General features: G+C 50.6%; 1 protein-coding gene across 4 annotated transcripts in view; it reads left to right on the plus strand.

Annotated features, from left to right (window-relative positions):
* Positions 1-22,500, plus strand: part of LOC142296126 (ral GTPase-activating protein subunit alpha-2-like) — a 487,199-nt gene that overhangs the window by 200,356 nt on the left and 264,343 nt on the right. For all 4 annotated transcript variants that reach the window (XR_012751590.1, XM_075339383.1, XM_075339384.1 and 1 more), the window contains one exon: positions 3,988-4,143. Coding sequence is in view for 3 of the 4 variants with exons in the window: in XM_075339383.1 (XP_075195498.1) it covers positions 3,988-4,143 (156 nt within the window). In the remaining variant the exon portion in view is untranslated. The remainder of the gene's footprint in view (positions 1-3,987; positions 4,144-22,500) is intronic.

Genomic DNA, 22,500 nt, shown 5'->3' on the forward strand with positions numbered 1-22,500 from the left:
CGTCCATCAACCAGGTGCTAGTCCTTCTCCCCCAACTCCACCTATAGAGGAGTCGGCTTCACAGTAGGAGAAACACCAGTTTAGGTTTCCCAAACGTACCTGGAGTGCGTTTTTCGATCACTCTAACTTCAGAGATGCTGTCCAGAAGCACAGAGCATTTCCGGACAAGCGCTTTACTAAGCGCCTTAATGACACACGTTACCCTTTCCCCCCTGGCGTAGTTAAGGGCTGGGCTCAGTGTCCCAAGGTGCATCCTCCAGTCTCTAGACTGGCGGCTAGATCCGTAGTATTAGTGGCAGATGGTTCATCGCTCAAGGATGCCACTGACAGGCAAATAGAGCTCATGATGAAATCCATCTATGAAGCCATAGGCGCGTCTTTTGCTCCGGCCTTCGCAGTCGAGTGGGCACTCCAAGCTATCTCAGCTTGTCTGTCTGAGACTAATGCGGTCGCACGTACCTCTGCTCCGCAGGTTGTGTTTTTGACTTCTCAGGCGTCGGCTTTTTCGTCCTACGCCATGAACGCCGTCCTGGACTCTGCGAGCTGTACAGCGGTAGCATCCGCCAATCCGGTGGCAGTCCGCAGGGCCATGTGGCTACGCGAATGGAAGGCAGACTCTGCTTCCAAAAAGTTCTTAACCGGTTTGCCATTTTCTGGCGACCATTTGTTTGGCGAGCAATTGGATGAAAAACCGATGGGTGAGAGACATTCCGTCTCACGGTTACAGGATAGAGCTCAGCTCTCGTCCTCCGACTCGTTTCTGCAGATGGAGTTGTGATCCCCGTTCCGCTTCAAGAACGAGGTCGCGGTCTTTACTCCAACTTGTTCGGGGTATCAAAAAAGGACGGATCATTCCGGTCCGTTTCCGGGCCTCATTCTGCTCAACAGACACGTGAGAACCAGACAGTTTCGGATGGAATCTCTCCGCTCAGTCATCGCTTCGATGTCCCAGGGAGTCTTCCTAGCATCAATCGACATCAGGGATGCTTATCTCCATGTGCCGATTACACCAGAGCATCAACGCTCCCGGTGTTTCGCCATCCGGGTCGAACACTTTCAGCTCGTGACTCTGCCTTTCGGCCTGGCGACAGTCCCACGGGTCTTCACCAAGGTCATGGCATCAGTGGCGATGGGCCTACACTCTCAGGGACACTCAGTGATCCCTTACTTAGACGATCTCCTAAGCCAAGGCACCCTCCCGGGTAGCATGTCAACACAGCCTGAACATTGTTTTGGAGACTCTCCAGAGGTTCGGGTGGATCATCAATTTCCCAAAGTAAAAATTGACACCGACCCAATTCACTGACTTACCTCGGGATGGAGTTCATTCTCTCTCAGAGATAGTGAAGCTACCGCTGGACAAACAGCGTTCGCTGCAGACAGGGGTGCACTTTCTCCTTCGGGCCCAGTCTCACCCCTTGAGGCGCCTCACGCGCTTCCTAGGGAAGATGGTGGCAGCAATGGAGGCAGTTCCCCTTGCGCAGTTTCATCTGCGTCCACTCCAATGGCACATTCTCCGCAAATGGGACAGGAGGTCGACGTCCCTAGACAGGAACGTCTCTCTTTCACTGGCAGACAAAACCTCTCCTCAGTGGTGGCTTCTTCCCACTTCTTGGTCGAAGGAAAAGTCCTTCCTGCTCCCATCCTGGGCTATGGTCACGACGGACGAGAGTTTGTCAGGGTGGACAGCGGTCTTCCTCCACCACAGGGCTCAGGGAACCTGGACTCTGACAGAGTCCTCCCTTCAGATCAATGTTCTGGAGATAAGGGCAGTGTAGCTAGCTCTAAAGTCGTTCCAGCGGTGGCTGGACGGCAGGCAGATCCGGATACAGTCGGACGACGCCACGGCGGTCGCGTACATCAACCACCAGCACAGAGCGCTGGCGGCGGACGCATCAGTTCAGGTCTGGTCGCAATTTCGACTGCCTTATGTATTTCCTCCTCTGGCGCTGCTGCCCAGAGTGTTACTCAAGATCGGGTCCGACTGCCGCCACGCCATCCTCGTCGCTCCAGACTGGCCGAGGAGGTCGTGATACCTGGATCTGTGGCACCTCACGGTGGGTCGACCGTGGGCACTCCCGGACCGACCAGACTTGTTGTCTCAAGGGCCATTTTCCATCTGAATTCTGCGGTCTTCAACCTGACTGGGTGGCCATTGAGTCCTGGCTCTTAGCGTTCTCAGAGTTATCTCTATCACGCCTTTCACAGAAGGTGGTCTTCCTAGTGGCAGGCACATCACTTCGGAGAGTGTCTGAGCTAGCAGCGCTGTCATGCAAGCCCCCTTCCTGGTGTTTCGCCAGGATGAAGTGGTTCTGCGTCCGGTCCCGGAATTCCTACTTAAGGTGGTATCCTCCTTTTCTTCTCAATCAGGATATCTCCTTACCTTCTTTTGGCTCTCATCCAGTTCACAATTGTGAAAAGGATTGCACTTGTTAGATCTCGGGAGAGCACTCCGGCTCTTCTTTTCGCACACTGCGCCCCCGCGCCGTTCTGATGCGCTCTTTGTCCTGGTCACTGGCCAGCGTAAGGGGTCGCAGGCTTCCAAGTCAACCTTGGCTCGGTGGATCAAGGAACTGACCCTTGAAGCCTACCGTTCTTCTGGGCTTCCGATTCCTTTAGAGCTGAAAGCCCATTCTACCAGAGCCGCAGAGGCATCCTGGGCATTGCGTCACCAGGCTACGGCTCAGCAGGTGTGTCAGCACTACCTGATCGAGTCTGCACACTTTCACGAAACACTATCAGGTTCGTGCCTATGCTGTGGCAGATGCCAGCCTAGGTAGGCGAGTCCTTCAGGAGGCGGTTGCTCACCTGTAAGAGAGGGCCGTTTTTTCGGCTTTTTTTATCGAGGTCTTCTTTTACCCACCCAGGGACTGCTTTTGGACATCCCAATTGTCTGGGTCTCCCAATGGAGCGACAAAGAAGAAGGGAATTTTGTTTACTTACCGTAAATTCCTTTTCTTCTAGCTCCTATTGGGAGACCCAGCACCCGCCCCTGTTCCCTTCGGGCTGTTGTTCTTTTGTGTACACATGTTGTTCATGTTGAAGGGTTCTTTTGGTTCATGGTTTCAGTTCTCCGAACATCCTTCGGATTGAATTTACCTTAGACCAATTTATAAGTTCCTCCTTCCTGCTTTGGCACCAAAACTGATGGGCCCGTGATGCACGGGAGGGTGTATAGGCAGAGGGGAGGGGTTACACTTTTTAAAGTGTAATACTTTGTGTGGCCTCCGGAGGCAGTAGCTATACACCCAATTGTCTGGGTCTCCCAATAGGAGCTAGAAGAAAAGGAATTTACGGTAAGTAAACAAAATTCCCTTCATTCCAAAATATATCAATTAAAATGTACTTTGTGGGACAACCCCTTTAAGTCCTACTGTCAGAGGATTTGCTGATTGCTGCTTTTAAGAGGCAGATGCCAGTTGTATACCACAGCAGGCATCCGGCCAATATGGAGCCATTCTCTGCTTCTGGCCTTGCTCCATACACCAGCCCCCTATTCCCCTTTATCGTGAGTTACTGGTATATCATGGTGTCGGAAGGGCTTAATAACCATTAACATATATAACCTAAAGTGTAACTATCCATTTATGCTAATTCTGTAGCTGCATGATTTTACAAGCTCATTCCCCACAAGTTCAATCTGCCGTTGGTGCATATACCAGTGTAATATGTTCAGGAACTGTCTCAATTCTTATATCCCACAGGCATTCACTCGTTGAGTGTGTGGTTTCTCTTTATCATTCTGCCAGCACTATAGGTGTTAGAAATTCATTTTCCTTAGTTCTCTGCATGCATTGCACCTGCTGAAGTCCAATGACCTTTTTGCCATGCCTGTATACAGGTTGACAGAAAGGAAAGCAGGGGCAAAGAGACAAAGACCTTTCCCCACTTCCTATAATACATCTCTCTGTGTAAATGACCATTTAAGTATCAGCATTTTAAGGTAATCGCTGTATAAATAAAAGAAAAACCTTGATTTCTAAACAGGCAACTACTTTGCCAAATGAGTACAAGGAGGGCAAACTGCAGGCATACAAGTTGATATGTGGCATGATGACAAGACGCCAAGATGTCCTACCAAATTCTGATGTTTTGGTTCATTTTTACCTTGTCCTTCATAATGGCCTCAATCATGAAGATCAGGTAGGTGTAATATACCTTATTTCAGGTGCCGAGTCACTCTGGGTAGTGCCAGTATGTCATTTCTCTATGCACAGTTTACGTTCACTGATATTTCATTGGTATTTGAGTATTTTTTTTGTAATCCTATATTTCCAAGAAGCGTTTACATTTAATTTAGGAATACAAGTATTTACTAAAACAGACTTGTCAGGAGAAAGGAGAGATCCTGGAGATGTTGGAGATGTTTGGATGATGATCATCAAAGGCAGTGACAAAAATTCCTGGCTCATGAGCACAATTTTGCTGCTAGCCCGAGGGCTGGTTTGAGTGATCTCAACGGCCTCCATTGGCCAGAATGATTTTTAAACCTCACATAATGTTATATAATTTGAAAGTTCTTTTTTTTGGGTCCATAGCGTCTAATAAAATGTACAAGTCTTTGGCCAGCCTAAAGGTCCACTTCGCGCAAAGGCGGCCAAACCCACCATTTTCTGCAGGACCAGCTGACTTTCCTATATACATGAGGGCCTCCCAACTTTTTTTTTCCTTTTATATTTTTAATTTGTATTAGATTTCAAAAAAAGACCAGAAAAACAGGCAATGCCGACCCAATTTATATAACATTTTACAACAAGCTCGAATTGCCTCAAGAATAAAAGAGTGGAAAAGAAAAAAAAAAAGAACAAAAGCTCACCTCAATCTCAAAAATAATTGGCAGCGACTAACTCCATTTATCCTTAAGAACTCCATTTAGCTCAAAATCATTGAAACTACATAGGGAGAGATGTGATTAGCCACATCCGCCTCTGAGAGAGGGTCGCAAGCCACATCCGCCTCTGAGAGAGGGTGGCGAGCCACATCCAGCTCTGAGAGAGGGTGGCGAGCCACATCCAGCTCTGAGAGAGGGTGGCGAGCCACATCCAGCTCTGAGAGAGGGTGGCGAGCCACATCCAGCTCTGAGAGAGGGTCGCGAGCCACATCCAGCTCTGAGAGAGGGCCCCGAGCCACATCCAGCTCTGAGAGAGGGCCCCGAGCCACATCCAGCTCTGAGAGAGGGCCCCGAGCCACATCCAGCTCTGAGAGAGGGCCCCGAGCCACATCCAGCTCTGAGAGAGGGCCCCGAGCCACATCCAGCTCTGAGAGAGGGCCCCGAGCCACATCCAGCTCTGAGAGAGGGCCCCGAGCCACATCCAGCTCTGAGAGAGGGCCCCGAGCCACATCCAGCTCTGAGAGAGGGCCCCGAGCCACATCCAGCTCTGAGAGAGGGCCCCGAGCCACATCCAGCTCTGAGAGAGGGCCCCGAGCCACATCCAGCTCTGAGAGAGGGTCCCGAGCCACATCCAGCTCTGAGAGAGGGTCCCGAGCCACATCCAGCTCTGAGAGAGGGTCCCGAGCCACATCCAGCTCTTTGAGAGGGTCCCGAGCCACATCCAGCTCTGAGAGAGGGTCCCGAGCCACATCCAGCTCTGAGATAGCCCGCATTATCAGTATAATGACAGTCAAAGCTTTTCCACAGAAATCACACTGAGTCAGTATATCAAGATCCAGGGGTTTTTACATTACCCCCATTCAGATCTGCTTTTCTGTGTAGGGTTACACACAAAAGAAAAGTCAACATCTGGAGACCGGCTCTTCTTAGCTGTTTGCATGACCTGGTGCTAATGCATTAATCTGGAAGGCAGCTGCAAGCCCCACATCATGGGCCTTCGAGCCACATGTGGCTCCTGAGTCACAAATTGGGGACTCCTACTATATAGTTTATGTATGGCACAATATAACATGAATTCGAGTCTTTCGACTCTATCCTGTTTATTGTGACTACTAGTACACAAAGATGAGTATGAAGCTGGTATTGGGTTAACATGGCCACCATAGTGAAGAGGTTAAATATGTGTTTTCCTACCAGAACATAATAAGCCTTTCACAACCAGTCACTCAAGTAGCACAGTGTCAAAGTCCTTATCTCCCAGTTACTTAACACGAATAATACATGAAGGAGCCCTTTATTGATAATGCAGGTCAGAATAACCTGTGCTTGTGATAATGTGATCTCTTGTGTTCGGAGTCCAAGAGACAACAAGAAGTCTCGGCTTCTATAAGTAACGGTGCATCCTAAGTACAGCGCCAGTGACGTGCTGTCCTCGGCAAGTCTTTACCTCCCTCCTTGGGAACATTTCTTATAGTTTCCAGCAGTATTTGGGTAAATGAAAGCTCTACGTGAGGAAAAAGTGTAAGACCACTTGAGTGGATCTGTTTCATGACCAGGCCTTAAAGTTGTTTTCCCAAAATTCGCATGTTATCACCCATCCATAGAATGGTGGATAACGTGGGGATTGCTGATGTCTAACCTTCCTGATAATGGGGTTCTTCTTCAGAGCCCCGTTTTGAATGGAGCAAAAGTGCACATACTCGGCCTCCTGTCCTTTCATTGTCCTGCACTGTCGGAATTAGCCGAACGCTAAACTTGTCTCCGCCATTGTCAATGATTGGAGTGGAGGCTGAGCTTGCACACCTGCTCCATTCAAGACAAGGCTACTGAAACCCAATCCCAGGGTCACTGTGGGTCTGTCATAAAGTTATCCACTATTCATATATAGAGAATAAATTGTGATTTTGGGTAAATAACCACTGGCCGTGCAACAGGTCGCTGTGGGAGCTCTTGTGGTTCTGCTAGGACTCTGCAGCTCTGCTGTGGAAGGCATACACCCATCGGACATGGCCAGTACCAATGATCATGTTCTCTATTTAGCTCTTATTCAGTGCTACATAGTTAGCAAAAAAGAAAGTAGAAGTGACAATAAATGTCCGCTGTGTGACCGCTGAGACCTGCTCCTGCTAAATTGTAGGAGCTTTAATGGTGCACCATAAATTTAGCTCAACGTGCTTTCCGCTCTCCCATACCAGTAAATAAAGGGAGACACTCATGCTTTGAATTGGTGTGAGGGGGTCCAGGGATGGGTCCCATTTCTTACAGACATTTATGGCATATTCATTGAATGTGCCCCAAATGTCGAAGACAGCAATACTCCTTGAATAGATCTATTGTGTGTAAGTCAAGAGCAAAGGTTTAGCTTCTTTTCTGACTAGTAATCTTGTATAAATGTGTAACTTTGGAGGCCATTAGATGTAATAATAGCAAAGTCTTGTCAGTCTCCATTATCACAACTAACAAAATCACTGACCTTGTTGGCCATGGCAACCAATCAGAGCCCAGCTTTAACTTATTAAATCATTTTGGAAAAATGAAAGCTGCCCTGTGACTGGTTGCTTTTGTCGACAAAGTCAGTGTCACGATACTGTTTGCACTCTGCTGTCACAGAGTTGTATCGGTCAACTGATTCCGTGGTCGGTGTTTCCTGGTGGGAGAAGCCACTCCTTCTATGCCTTGTTCTCGGGAGCATGCCGCGTTATCAGGAAGTTCCCTCCATCACGGTGCCAGTTATAGTCCTGCTCTGCAGCTTGCTCTCCTGGTCCCTGTAAGTGCTCCAGAGTCTGTCCGTTACATCCCCTGACCTTTCCTGACCTCCCTCACAGCTGTTCTGACCGACCTCCCTGTCTCCCATCCCCTCTTTCTTGTCTTACCTTCCGTTCTTCCCTCCTGCTCCCTGTTTGTTGTCCCGTCCCTGTGCCCCCTTCTTCGGCTTGCTCTTCCGCTTACTAACTTCTACTGTAGCTTGTTCCTGACCCTGACTCCACCTCCTCCCTTGTACTGCACTCCCTCTCAGCTCTGACCCGGCTCATGACTCCTCTTAGCAACCAATTAGTTACCTGGGACGCCTTGTGCTCTGGCTCCCTTTAGTGGTTGTTCCCGTTATACACACTATTCTGACTCCCCCTAGTGGTGGCATTACAGCCATGTTTTCTTTATCGTTCCTTTGGGAGACCCAGACCATGGGTGTTTAGCTTCTGCCTCCGGAGGACACACAAAGTACTACACTTAAAAGTGTAGCTCCTCCCTCTGAGCTTATACACCCCCTGGTAGCCAGTCCTAGCCAGTTTATCGCTTTGTGTTCAGGAGGTCATACATCCACACATGCATTCTCATCTGATTTGTTTGACTTTTGGAAAGAGTTTGAAGAAAAGCGGGTCCATGTCTGGACTCCCGGCATGTCCCTTCTCACCCCACTGTGTCGGCGGTGTTGTTAAGGTTGATTTACAAGGCTGAAGCCTTACATGCCGTGCTCCTTCACCATCCCTTCTGGGCTCTGGCTTGAAGTGGGAGCCAGCACGGTCTCCATGCCTGGCAGGAGTCCGGTCTCCATCCACAGCCCCTTGAGGATTCTGTTGGACCGGAGCACTCATCCCCAGGGACATGGCCCTGCCTCTCAGCAGCTAAGTACCTGAGACGTTTATGTTGGGGGTCCCAGTTCTTTATTGTATGGGGAGAGTATGCTGTATGTGATTGTTTTTAACTTTTCCGGCGGGTTCTCCAGCTTTTGCCAGAGAACCGCGCCGATGGTGCCTGCTTGTCGGCCTCGCCGATTAAATTTAGGCCCCGGCTTCGCCGGAGGCCTAGTTTTGTTTTCCTGCCCTCGCATGTCACTCATGCAGAGGGACAGGTTCGGCTCCTCCCGGCGGCCGTTCTACACAGGGGAGGGACACTCCCCACTGCTGGGGCGTCCCTCCTTCCCTGCAGGTCGCTATATAGCCCTCCAGTTCCCGCTCTTTTATAGGAACGCCCCTAGTCCCGCCCCCTGTCTTCGCTTTTCTCAGGCAGAGTTCACTTTGCTCTGGGACATCCTGCATTCTGCATCTCTGCTGAGGTGCTGCGTACTGGGGGACCGGGCTTCGGGATCTGGAGGGCACACAACACCGCGCTCAGCGGTCTGGTAAGCCACAGCCGGTCTCCGGTTGTGGACCTCTGTATATTCTCCCTGGGGTTCATTCTCTGCAAAGCCCCCACTCCAGCAGCATGTCTCACACAAGGAGCAAGGCTCCAAAGCTTTATGCTGCATGCAATGCATGTAAGCTCCTGCTGCCTGAGCCGAGCATTTATCCACACTGTGATGGTTGCTCTAACTTGGCGGTGCCACAGCCTGGAGTCTCACCCCCAGTGGTCTCTCAGGCTGCTGCTGCTGCACCTGTGACTGAACCCCCGGCCTGGGTAGGGTCCTTTTCTAGGTCCATATCCCAGTCATTTGCTGAGTCCATGGGACTTTTGTCCAGGACTTTGATGAATATGCATCAGCCCCCCTCACAGGGTGCCTCTAATACTCTTGACAGAGGACTTCTATCCTCTGACCTCCGTCCATCAGAGCTCACAGAGGATTCATCATCTGATCCCAGACCCCGTCCTTCTAAGAGAAGGCGCAGGGTTTCCTCCCCCTCCCCATCCCACGGCTCTGTCTCAAGAGCTGACTCTCAAGATGAGGAGGATGCCCTCACTGGGGGCTCGGAGGCTATGTATCCCTTCGATTTCTCTGAGGGTGACTCTGACCTTAGTGATTTGATTGCTTCTATTAATTCTGTGCTGGATCTCAATCCGCCAGTGTCAGAGGAGCAACTCTCTTTGGCAGAAAAACATCAGTTTACCTCGCCTAAGAGAGTGAAGAGTGTGTTCTTTAACCACTCCAGTTTTCAGACCACTGTGACCAAACCCAGGGCCTGCCCTGACAAACGCTTTCCAAAGCGTGGTTCTGATGACCGGTTTCCATTTCCACCTGAGGTGGTCAAGGAGTGGTCTCACTCCCCAAAGGTAGACCCCCCCCCCGGTGTCTAGGCTCTCAGCCCGGACCGTTGTGTCGGTGGCTGACGGCACCTCACTTAAGGATTCCACTGACCGTCAGATTGACCTTCTGGCCAAATCTGTGTATGAAGCTGCGGGGGCCGCGTTTTCCCCGACTTTTGCAGCAGTGTTGGCTCTCAAAGCAATCTCTGCTTCTCTAGAGGAGATGCATTCCCTCACCAAGGAATCTATGCCTGAGATGGTTACCTTAACTGCTCAGGCTTCAGCTTTTTCATCTTATGCCATGTCTGCCATGCTAGAGGCTGCTCACCGCACTGCGGTGGCTTCAGCTAATTCTCTTGTTATCCGCAGGATTTTGTGGCTTCGAGAGTGGAAGGCAGATGCTTCTTCCAAGAAGTTTCTTGCTGGTCTCCCTTTTGCTGGTTCACGGCTGTTTGGTGAACAGCTGGATGAAATCATTAAAGAAGCTACTGGCGGGAAGAGTACTTCCATGCCACAAACCAAGACCAGGAAACCCGCCCAGGGTAGGAATCAATCGAGGTTTTGTTCCTTTCGTTCCTCCAACTGGTCATCCTCTAAGCCTTCCGCCTCGTCCGCTAACTCAGCCAAGGATCAGAAATCCAACTGGCGCCCAAAAGCGCGTCCGCAGAAGACCGCAGGAGGTTCTGCCACTAAGGCAGCTTCCTCATGACTCTCGGCCCGCTCCAACCACGTCCTTAGTCGGTGGCAGGCTCTCCCACTTTGGCGACGCTTGGTTAAAGCAAGTCTCCGATCAGTGGGTGAGAGACATCATATCTCACGGCTACAGGATAGAATTCTCTTCCAGCCCTCCAAACAGATTTTTTCTCTCAACTCCCCCCTGCTCCAAGGCCGCCGCCTTCTCGCAGGCCGTGGCGTCCTTGCAGGTAAACGGAGTGATTGTCCCAGTTCCCGCTCAGGAACGGTTCAGAGGTTTTTACTCAAATCTCTTCCTAGTTCCAAAAAAGGACGGTACCTTCTGGCCCATCCTGGATCTCAAGCTTCTCAACAAGCATGTTCGGGTGCGGCATTTTCGCATGGAGTCCCTGCGATCAGTCATTGCCTCTATGACCCAAGGGGAGTTCCTGGTGTCCATCGACATCAGAGATGCCGATCTACATGTGCCAATCGCAGTGTCACATCAGCGTTGGTTACGTTTTGTGATAGGAGAGGATCATTTCCAATTCGTGGCTCTCCCCTTCGGGTTAGCCACGGCCCCTCGGGTATTCACCAAGGTCATGGCGGCAGTGATTGCGGTCCTGCACCTCCAGGGGTTGGCAGTGCTCCCTTACCTGGACGACCTTCTGATCAAGGGTCCATCCAGCGCAGACTGTCAGCGGAGTGTTTCGCTCACTCTCGCCACCCTAGCCCAATTCGGGTGGATTGTCAATCTTCCCAAATCCACTCTGACTCCGACCCAGATTCTCACGTACCTAGGGATGCAGTTCGAGACTTTGCCGGCACTTGTGAAGTTGCCCTTAATCAAACAGCAGTCTCTCCGGCTAGCGGTGCGCTCTCTCCTGAGGCCCCGCCGTTATTCCCTCAGGCGCCTGATGCAGGTGCTGGGTCAAATGGTGGCTTCCGTGGAGGCGGTTCCCTTTGCCCAGTTCCATCTGCGTCCTCTGCAGCTGGACATTCTCCGCTGTTGGGACAAGCGGCCTTCCTCCTTACAGAGGTTAGTGGCTCTGTCGCCACGGACCAGGAGCTCTCTTCAGTGGTGGCTTCGACCCCTCTCCCTCTCCCAAGGGTGCTCCTTCCTGGCTCCGTCCTGGGTGATTTTCACCACGGATGCCAGCCTATCCGGCTGGGGAGCGGTACATCTCCACCACAGAGCTCACGGCACTTGGACTCCATCCGAGTCAGCCCTTTCAATCAATGTGCTGGAAACCAGAGCTGTGCTTCTAGCTCTCCTAGCCTTTCACCACCTGTTGGCGGGCAGGCACATTCGAGTCCAGTCAGACAACGCAACAGCGGTTGCCTACATCAATCACCAAAGCGGGACACGCAGACGCCTGGCAATGTTGGAGGTCCAATGCATCCTTCAATGGGCGGAGGACTCCAAGTCCACCATATCCGCAGTCCACATCCCTGGCGTAGAAAACTGGGAGGCAGATTATCTCAGCCGTCAATCCGTGGACGGTGGCGAGTGGTCCCTGCACCCGGCAGTGTTTCAGTCAATCTGCCGCAAATGGGGCACTCCGGACGTGGACCTAATGGCATCCCGTCACAACAACAAGGTTCCGGTTTACGTGGCTCGCTCCCACGATCCTCAGGCCTTCGCCGTGGACGCTCTGGTTCAAGACTGGTCCCAGTTTCGTCTGTCCTACATGTTTCCCCCTCTAGCTCTCTTGCCCAGAGTCCTGCGCAAGATCAGAATGGAGGGCCGTTGAGTCATCCTCATTGCACCGGACTGGCCCAGGCGAGCTTGGTATCCGGACCTGCTCCAACTGTCCGTGGAGATGCCGTGGCATCTTCTGGACCGTCCAGACATGCTCTCGCAAGGTCCGTTTTTCCGCCCGAATTCTGTGGCACTCAAATTGACGGCGTGGCTCTTGAGTCCTGGATTTTGACGGCTTCTGGTATTCCTCCTGAAGTCATCTTCACTATGACCCGGGCCCGTAAGTCTTCCTCTGTCAAGATCTATCACAGGACTTGGAAAATTTTCCTGTCCTGGTGTCGCTCTTCCGGCCATTCTCCTTGGCCATTCTCGTTGCCGACCCTTCTGTCTTTTTTTACAGTCCGGTCTGCAGCTAGGACTGTCCCTTAACTCTCTCAAGGGACAAGTCTCCGCTCTATCAGTGCTGTTCCAGCGGCGTATCGCCCGGCTGGCTCAAATCCGCACCTTCATGCAAGGTGCGTCTCACATCATTCCGCCTTATCGGCGGCCCTTGGATCCCTGGGACCTTAACTTGGTTCTCACGGTATTGCAGAAACCCCCCTTTGAGCCTCTTAGGGAGGTTTCTTTGTATTGTCTTTCTCAAAAGGTGGCCTTTCTAGTTGCCATAACTTCTCTCAGGAGAGTCTCTGTTTTGGCTGCGCTCTCCTCGGAGTCACCTTTTTTGGTTTTTCACTAAGACAAGGTAGTTCTCCGTCCGACCCGGACTTTCTTCCTAAGGTGGTCTCTCCCTTCCACCTTAACCAGGATATTTCCTTGCCTTCCTTCTGTCCGGCCCCTGTTTATCGCTTTGAGAAAGCGCTGCATACTCTAGATCTGGTGCGTGCTCTCCGGATTTATGTGGCTCGCACCGCTGCGCTTAGGCGGTGCACCTCTCTTTTTGTGCTAACCACAGGGCGGTGCAAGGGTCTCTCTGCTTCTAAGCCGACCTTGGCCCGTTGGATTAGATCGACCATTTCGGATGCCTACCAGAGTACTCAGGTGCCTCCCCCGCCGGGGATCAAAGCACACTCGACCAGAGCTGTCGGTGCCTCTTGGGCTTTTAGGCACCAGGCTACGGCTCAACAAGTCTGTCAGGCTGCCACTTGGACTAGCCTGCATACCTTTTCGAAGCACTACCAAGTGCATGCTCATGCTTCGGCAGATGCGAGCTTGGGCAGACGCATCCTTCAGGCGGCTGTCGCCCACTTGTGAAGTTAGGCTCCGCCTACTTCTTAGTTTTTTCTGTTTATTCCCACCCAGGGACAGCTTTGGAACGTCCCATGGTCTGGGTCTCCCAAAGGAACGATAAAGAAAAAGAGAATTTTGTTTACTTACCGTAAATTCTTTTTCTTATAGTTCCGTATTGGGAGACCCAGCTCCCTCCCTGTTGTCTGTTGGCAATTTTCTTGTTCCGTGTGTTATCACCGGCTGTTGTCGTGGACAGAGTCTCCGGTTGTTCCGGTTCTTACTCTGTTCTACTTGTGGGTGGCTATTCTCTTTCAGCTTTTGCACTAAACTGGCTAGGACTGGCTACCAGGGGGTGTATAAGCTCAGAGGGAGGAGCTACACTTTTAAGTGTAGTACTTTGTGTGTCCTCCGGAGGCAGAAGCTAAACACCCATGGTCTGGGTCTCCCAATACGGAACTATAAGAAAAAGAATTTACGGTAAGTAACAAAATTCTCTTTTTTCAGATAATTTTCATGTATAAGGCCTAAGAATAGATTACTGCTCCTTAACACTTTTGGCATTGAGTATAATGGTGTTAAATGATTATGGCCATAATTGACATCTATGACATATCTATAGGATGCAAGTGTGACCAGAACCTAAATAGGATAGTTTGGAGTTAGTTGAATCCAGGGCATTTGTAATGTTACCTGCTAGAATGTACATTTTTTTGTTTTGTTAATTGATATTGCTAAACCCGAGAGAAAAGAAACTTTCCAACAATCATTTTGTATTTATATAGTTCAGTAAGTGAGGAGCTAATGAGCAGAGGCACACGCAGGCGAGGTACCCGTAAGGGTCACATGCACGCACGCAGGCGAATCACCTGTAAGGGTCGCGCGCACACACGCAGGCGGGGCACCCGTAAGGGTCGTGCGCATGCACGCAGGTAAGGCACCCGTAAGGGACGCGCGCACAACCTAATCCTGAATATTTTGACAGGGAGAGATATTAATTTGGGGATGAAGCATAGAATCCCTAATAAATGGATCGCTTCGAGCTGTGCCCTGTAGAGAGGACTCACCAGCGCAGTGCCGTTTTGTGAGCTTTTACTTTGGGATTTGGCAATTTGAGGTAAATTAGAGAGAGAGTTTCAGATGTAAAGTAAGTATAATTTTTAGAACAAAATCTAATGGCTGAAAAGGTCAGCATAAGATGCTGGGGATTCTTGATTTCTGCAGAATTCCTCCGATCAGTCTCTTCCCATTACATGTGGAATGGTAAATGCACAGCCCTACAATTTCAGCTTATGTTTGCAGCGGCTGTCATAATGATCACTTTTCACGCAGAAACCAATATTCTGAATGTTTTAACAGCAGAGAAAATGTCATAATAGTTGTGTCCTGATTTAATAGCTTGCTTTGTAATGGCCATATGAAGTGCAGGTATGCCTGCTGGGAAAAGTGCTACAGAAAAGAATTAGAGGTGGGGGCAATGTACTCTATGTTCTAAGTATAAGGGAGCATACCCACAATCCGGATTAGCTGCGTTTTGGATGCACTGTGTTTTTGCTGCTTCCAAAACGCTGTGTTTTACAGTCCTAGGACAGTGGATAGTGTTGAGCAGACTTGAAAAATCCGGATCCGCGCGGTTTCAGCGGTAGATCTGGGTCCGACCCGGACGCGGGATTCCGGGTGCACGATCTGGATTCGGGATTTTTTTTTTTTCACTCACTCACTCACTCTCTCACTCTCTCTCACTCTCTCACTCTCTCTCTCACTCTCACGCTCACTCACGTAGCCTAAGAGGTTTTCTGCTTCCACCTTTTGTCCTTTTAGGGTTAAACAAGCTTTTGGAGATTTTTCCCTTACACTATTATTAAAAGGACATCTGCTCAAAGAGCGCCTCCAGGATCTACTGGATGGACTGCGTCATGAGAAATAAGTTTTTTACTACCATTCATACTTCAGCTCTTACAAGCATTCTTTAAAGAGGATTTTAGTGGTATTGCTTTATAAGCATTTGTTGCTTTTTAAGTGCAATATGTGAAATCTCTTCTTCCAGTGCAACTGGGCGTTTCTTCAGTCTTCTCTGATGTGGGCATTCTCACCCCTCCCTCCAAGACGCTGCTAATAACTTCTCAACAGCTGATCTAGCAGACTACCATTCTCAGATGCTGCAGAACAGTGACTACTCCCTACGTCTGAAAGGGGGTAAAATACTGGCCCCAAGAGAATACTTGCAAAAAAAAAAAAAAAACCTATTTGCACTACAAGCAGAGATTTCACATAGTGCACTCCAAAAGCAACAAATGTAAATATCTCTGCAGTGGAGCAATGCAACACAAGACGGAAAAGTGCCGCAGAATCTGAGCAGCTCATTGATTTTTACAAGGTATTTTACAAATTTTTTATTAACAAGTGATGGGTCCACATTACAAGGAACCTGTCCCCCCAAAATGCTATTTACCTGCACATATTGTGTAAGCTTACAGGTATATAGTGTTTAACTCCTGTCTAAGGCTATGTTCACATGTCCAGTAATCATTTGTTAGAATGGATCCAGCACAAATTTGCTGACAAAGTTATGCATACAGAACTTTTTTTTGTCCAGCCAAAAAAAAAAAAAATTCAATTAACAAAAAGAAATTGGATCTAGTTAACCCCTTCACGACCATGGACGGAAAGATCCGTCCTTGTGCCCTGGCCCTTAACGACCAAGGACGGATCTTTCCGTCATGGCAGAATCGCGGCACCGGAGCCTCCGGTGACTGCGATCGGTTAACATAAACCGCAGATTCGGGGAGGAGGGGACCTGTACCTGACCTCAGGAGGGGTGGTGCCTCCTCCCCGGACCTACGGAGGCTGTGATTGGCTGAGGAACGCCGCTCAACCAATCACAGCCACTGTAATGTTCCAGCCATTTAAAATGACTGAAACATTGAAATCCAGCCCTGGCCAGTGCAGCTGTAGCACTGGCCATTGGCTGGAGCTGGGTGACCTCACTGGATCACCCTCCCCCAGCTCCACTGCTCTGATTGGAGAGATCGGCCTTGTGACCGATTTCTCCAATCACAGTGGACCTGTTGCCGGTGACGGCCCCCATCAGCTTCCCTTGTCCCTGCAGCACGCTGAGCACAGTGAGTGTACACAGTGCAATGGCAGGGCGACAAGCTCCGGTCCCATGCTGTTATGAGACCGGAGCATGGGACCCGGAAGTTGCCGTGCTGCCATTGCACTCACTGTACGAAAAGCGTCCCGATCCGCCGCTGCCCTCCGCGATCTGCCACCTGTCTCCCCGATCTCCTGCCCGCACCCTCACCCCCACACCTCCCGATCCGCTGCCGCCGCCGCCCTCCATCTGCCACAGTGCCACCGTTCCCCCAATCTGCTGCCCGGCCCCTCACCTCCGTGCAGCAGATCGGAGGGAGCGGTGGCACTATGACAGATGGAGGAGGACAGGGATCGTGCACCCTGTCCTCCTCCATCTGTCATAGTGCCACCGCTCCCTCCGATCTGCTGCCCGGCCCCTCCCCCTCGTGATCGGTGCTCGCCCCCTCCCCTCCGTGATGTGCTGCTCGCCCCCTCCCCTCCCCTCCGTGATGTGCTGCTCGCCCCCTCCCCTCCGTGATGTGCTGCTCGCCCCCTCCCCTCCCCTCCGTGATGTGCTGCTCGCCCCCTCCCCTCCGTGATGTGCTGCTCGCCCCCTCCCCTCCCCTCCGTGATGTGCTGCTCGCCCCCTCCCCTCCGTGATGTGCTGCTCGCCCCCTCCCCTCCGTGATGTGCTGCTCGCCCCCTCCCCTCCGTGATGTGCTGCTCGCCCCCTCCCCTCCGTGATGTGCTGCTCGCCCCCTCCCCTCCGTGATGTGCTGCACGCTCCCCCCTACCTCTCACCCCCGTGGTCAGCTACCCGCCCCCTCCCCTGTCACCGCCGTGATGTGCGCTCCCTCCCCTGTCACCGCCGTGATGTGCGCTCCCTCCCCTGTCACCGCCGTGATGTGCGCTCCCTCCCCTGTCACCGCCGTGATGTGCGCTCCCTCCCCTGTCACCGCCGTGATGTGCGCTCCCTCCCCTGTCACCGCCGTGATGTGCGCTCCCTCCCCTGTCACCGCCGTGATGTGCGCTCCCTCCCCTGTCACCGCCGTGATGTGCGCTCCCTCCCCTGTCACCGCCGTGATGTGCGCTCCCTCCCCTGTCACCGCCGTGATGTGCGCTCCCTCCCCTGTCACCGCCGTGATGTGCGCTCCCTCCCCTGTCACCGCCGTGATGTGCGCTCCCTCCCCTGTCACCGCCGTGATGTGCGCTCCCTCCCCTGTCACCGCCGTGATGTGCGCTCCCTCCCCTGTCACCGCCGTGATGTGCGCTCCCTCCCCTGTCACCGCCGTGATGTGCGCTCCCTCCCCTGTCACCGCCGTGATGTGCGCTCCCTCCCCTGTCACCGCCGTGATGTGCGCTCCCTCCCCTGTCACCGCCGTGATGTGCGCTCTCTCCCCTGTCACCGCCGTGATGTGCGCTCTCTCCCCTGTGTCCGCCGTGATGTGCGCTCTCTCCCCTGTCACCGCCGTGATGTGCGCTCCCTCCCCTGTCACCGCCGTGATGTGCGCTCTCTCCTCTGTCACCGCCGTGATGTGCGCTCTCTCCCCTGTCACCGCCGTGATCTGTGCTCCCTCCCCTGTCACCCCCGTGATCTGTGCTCCCTCCCCTGTCACCCCCGTGATCTGTGCTCCCTCCCCTGTCACCCCCCGTGATCTGTGCTCCCTCCCCTGTCACCCCCGTGATGTGCGCTCCCTCCCCTGTCACCCCCGTGAGGTGCGCTCCCTCCCCTGTCACCCCCGTGAGGTGCGCTCTCTCCGCTGTCACCCCCGTGAGGTGCGCTCCCTCCGCTGTCACCCCCCGTGAGGTGCGCTCCCTCCGCTGTCACCCCCGTGAGGTGCGCTCCCTCCGCTGTCACCGCCGTGAGGTGCGCTCCCCTCCGCTGTCACCGCCGTGATGTCCGCTCCCTCCGCTGTCACCGCCGTGATGTGTGCTCTCCCCTGTCACCGCCGTGATCTGTGCTCCCTCCCCTGTCACCCCCGTGATCTACTGTCCACTCTCCCTCCACCTCTCACCCCCGTGATCTGCGCTCTGCTCACCTCTCACCCCTGTGATCTGCTGTCCGCTCCCTCACCTGTCACCCCGTGATCTGCGCTCCCTCACCTCTCACCCCCGTGATCTGTGCTCTGCTCACCTGTCTCCTCCGTGATCTGTGCTCTGCTCACCTGTCTCCTCCGTGATCTGTGCTCTGCTCACCTGTCTCCTCCGTGATCTGCGCTGCGCTCCCTCCCCCACCTCTCACCCTCCCCGATCTGCTGCCTCCTTCATCTCCTGTGATCCAGCTGCCTAGATCCATCCTGTAGGGTAACTATCCCCAATCTCACCTCCCACTCCCCTTCCCACCCATCCCCCCCACCCGCCCCTCCCCCCATCCTCTGCCGCTCCTGCATCCACTGCGCCCTCTCCCATCCGCCCCCACCCTATCCCAGCCGCCGTCTCACAATCACAGATGCTCCCTTTATATGCCGCTGCCCCCCCATCTGCTGCCGCCCCATCTGCCGCCCCCCCCCCCATCTTCCGCTGTTTTTATTTTCTATGCCATGGGGGTCTAGTTTCCAAAATGGGGTCACATGTGGGGGAGCTCCACTGTTTCGGCACCTCAGGGGGTCTCCAAACAGCATGGAATACGCTAATTATCCCAGACAATTTTGCGTTTGACACGTCAAATGACGCTCCTTGCCTTCCGAGCCCTGCTGTGCGCCCAAACATTTGAGTTCCACCACATATGAGGTATCTGCGTACTCAGGAGAAATTGCACAATACATTTTATGGTGCAATTTTTCCTGATACCCTTGTGAAAAAAAAAGCTACCTGGTTGAAGTAACAATTTTGTGGTAAAAAATTTTTTTTTTATTTTCACAGCTCAACTCTATTAACTTTTGTGAAGCCCCCAGAGGCTCAAAGTGCTCAATAAACATCTAGATAAATTCCATGAGGGGTCTAGTTTCCAAAATGGGGTCACATGTGGGGGAGCTCCACTGTTTCGGCACCTCAGGGGCTCTCCAAACGCAACATAGTGTGGCTAACGATTCCAGCTAATTTTCTGTTCAAAAAAGTCAAATGGCGCTCCTTCCCTTCCGAGTCCTGCCGTGCGCCCAAACAGTGGTTTTTCGCCACATATGAGGTATCTGCGTGTTCAGTAGAAATTGCCCAACAAATTTTGGGGGTTCATTTAATCCTGCTACCCTTGTGAATATGCAATATTTGAGGCTAAATTAACATTTTTGTTGCAAAAAGTAAAATGTTCATTTTTTCCTTCCACATTGCTTTAGTTACTGTGAAGCACCTGAAGGGTTATTAACCTTCTTGAATGTGGTTTTGAGTAGCCTGAGGGGTGCCGTTTTTGGAATGGTGTCACTTTTGGGTGTTCTGTGTCATGTAGACCTTTCAAAATTGCTTCAAATGTGATGTGGTCCCTAAAAAAAGTGGCTTTGTAAATTTTGTTGTAAAAATGAGAAATTGCTCATAAACTTTGAACCCCTATAACTTCCTTAAATTTTTTTTTTTTTCCCCAAAATTGTTCTGATGTAAAATAGACATGTGGGAAATGTTATTTATTAATTATTTTGTGTCATATGTCTCGTTGGTTTTAGAGCATAAAAATTCAAAGTTTGAAAATTACCAAATTTTCAAAATTTTCGCGAAATTTCCGTTTTTTTCACAAAGAAATGCAAAAAATATCGGCTTAAATTTACCACTATCATGAAGCCCAATATGTCACGAAAAAACAATCTCAGAATCACCGGGATCCGCTGAAGCGTTCCAGAGTTATAACCTCATAAAGTGACACTGGTCAGAATTGCAAAAAATGGCCTGGTCTTTAGGGTCAAAATAGGCTTGGGGCTGAAGGGGTTAAAATCAAATTTTTTTTGTTTTCTTTTTTGGCGCAACAGAAAAAGTTGTATCTGCGCAATCTTTTTGTTAACAGATTGCTGCTGTATCCATTCTAACGGATGATTGCTGGACATGTGAATATAGCCTACTCCTGTAACTGGAAAAGCAGCTACAGGGAGAAAATTAAATTATCTTCTCCCTGCCGCTTCTTGCTTCCAGCTCTTGGTCACTATACAGTTAACGAGCTTTAATGTCTCCAACATATTGACAGAGCAGGCTGTGTGTCAAGGTGCAGGGGGATTGATCACGGTGATTGAGAGGCCGCAGGGAGAATAGAACTTCATGAAGGAAATGTGAGCGGACACATTATTCAACATCTTTGAAAATTACTGAGCACTGCATTAGTTTCTCTTCTTTTTTGTTATATATACATATATAAATATAATATGGGTACGGAAAGTATTCAGACCCCTTTAAATGTTTCACTCTGTTTTCTTGCAGCCATTTAATAAATTCAAGAAAAGTTCATTTTTTTCTTCTCATGAATGTGTACATCTGCACCCCATCTTGACAGAAAAAAAAAGTAGAAATGTAGAAATGTTTTAAAATTTATTAAACAAGAAAAGCTGAAATATCACATGGTCATATGTATTCAGATCCTTTGGTCAGTATTGAGTAGAAGCACCCTTTTGAGCTGCCATGGGTCTTCTTGGGGATGATGAAGCAAGTTTTTCACACCTGGATTTGGGGATCCTCTGCCATTTTTCCTTGCAGATCCTCTCCAGTTCCGTCAGGTTGGATGGTGAAAGTTGGTGGTCAGCCATTTTCAGGTCTCTCCAGAGAGGCTCAATTGGGTTTAGGTCAGGGCTCTGGCTGGCCAGTCAAGAATGGTGACAGAGTTGTTCTGAAGCCACTCCTTTATTTTAGCTGTGTGCTTAGGGTCATTGTCTTGTTGGAAGGTGAACCTTCAGCCAAGTCTCAGGTCCAGAGCACTCAGGAAGAGGTTTTCTTCCAGGTTATCTCTGTACTTGGCCGCATTCATCTTTCCTTCAATTGCAACCAGTCGTCCTGTTTCTGCAGCTGAAAAACACCCCCATAGCATGATGCTGCCACCACCATGTTTCACTGTTGGGATTGTATTGGGCAGGTGATGAGCAGTGCCTGGTTTTATCGACTCATACCGCTGAGAATTACCACCTAAAAGTTCTATCTTCATCTCATCAGACCGGAGAATCTTATGTCTCATAGTCTGGGAGTCCTTCATGTGTTTTTTTTTTTTTTTTTTTGCAAACTCTATGTGGACTTTCATATGTCTTGCACTGAGGAGAGGCTTCCGTCGCGCCACTCTGCCATGAAGGCCCGACTGGTGGAGGGCTGCAGTGATACTCCTTTCTCCCTTCTCCCTAATGCATCTCTGGATGTCAGCCACAGTGATCTTGGGGTTCTTCTTTATCTCTCTCACCAAGGCTCTTCTCCCACATATGCTTAGTTTGGCTGGACGGCCAGGTCTAGGAGGGAGTTCTGGGAGTCCCAAACTTCTTCCATATAAGGATTATGGAGGCCACTGTGCTCTTAGGAACCTTGAGTACTGCAGAAATTCTTTTGTAATCTTGGCCAGATCTGTGCCTTGCCACAATTCTGCCTCTGAGCTCCTTGGGCAGTTCCCTTGACCTTATGATTCTCATTTGGTCTGACATGCACTGTAACCTGTGAGGTCTAATATAGACAGGTGTGCGCCTTTCCAAATCAAGTTCTATCAGTTTAATTAAACACAGCCGGACTCTAATGAAGGAGTAGAACAATCTCAAGGAGAATCACAAGGAAATGGAAAGCATGTGACTTAAATATGAATGTCTGAGCAAAGGGTCTGAATACTTATGGCCATGTGATATTTCAGTTTTTCTTGTTTAATAAATTTGCAAAAAGTCCTACATTTCTGTTTTTTTTTCTGTCAAGACGGGGTGCAGAGTGTACATTAATGAGAAAAAAAATTAACTTTTTTGAATTTCCCAAATGGCTGCAATGAAAGAGTGAAAAATTTAGAGAGGTCTGAATACTTTCCGTAGCCACTGTATATGATATAATATAATATCTAAATATATATGTAATATATTGTGTGTGTGTATGTATATATATATGTGTGTGTGTGTGTGTGTATACCGTATTTTTCGGACCATAAGACGCACTTTTTTCCCCCCAAATG

The sequence above is a fragment of the Anomaloglossus baeobatrachus genome, chromosome 3 (genome assembly GCF_048569485.1).
Source record: "Anomaloglossus baeobatrachus isolate aAnoBae1 chromosome 3, aAnoBae1.hap1, whole genome shotgun sequence".
NCBI classification, from domain to species: domain Eukaryota; kingdom Metazoa; phylum Chordata; class Amphibia; order Anura; family Aromobatidae; genus Anomaloglossus; species Anomaloglossus baeobatrachus.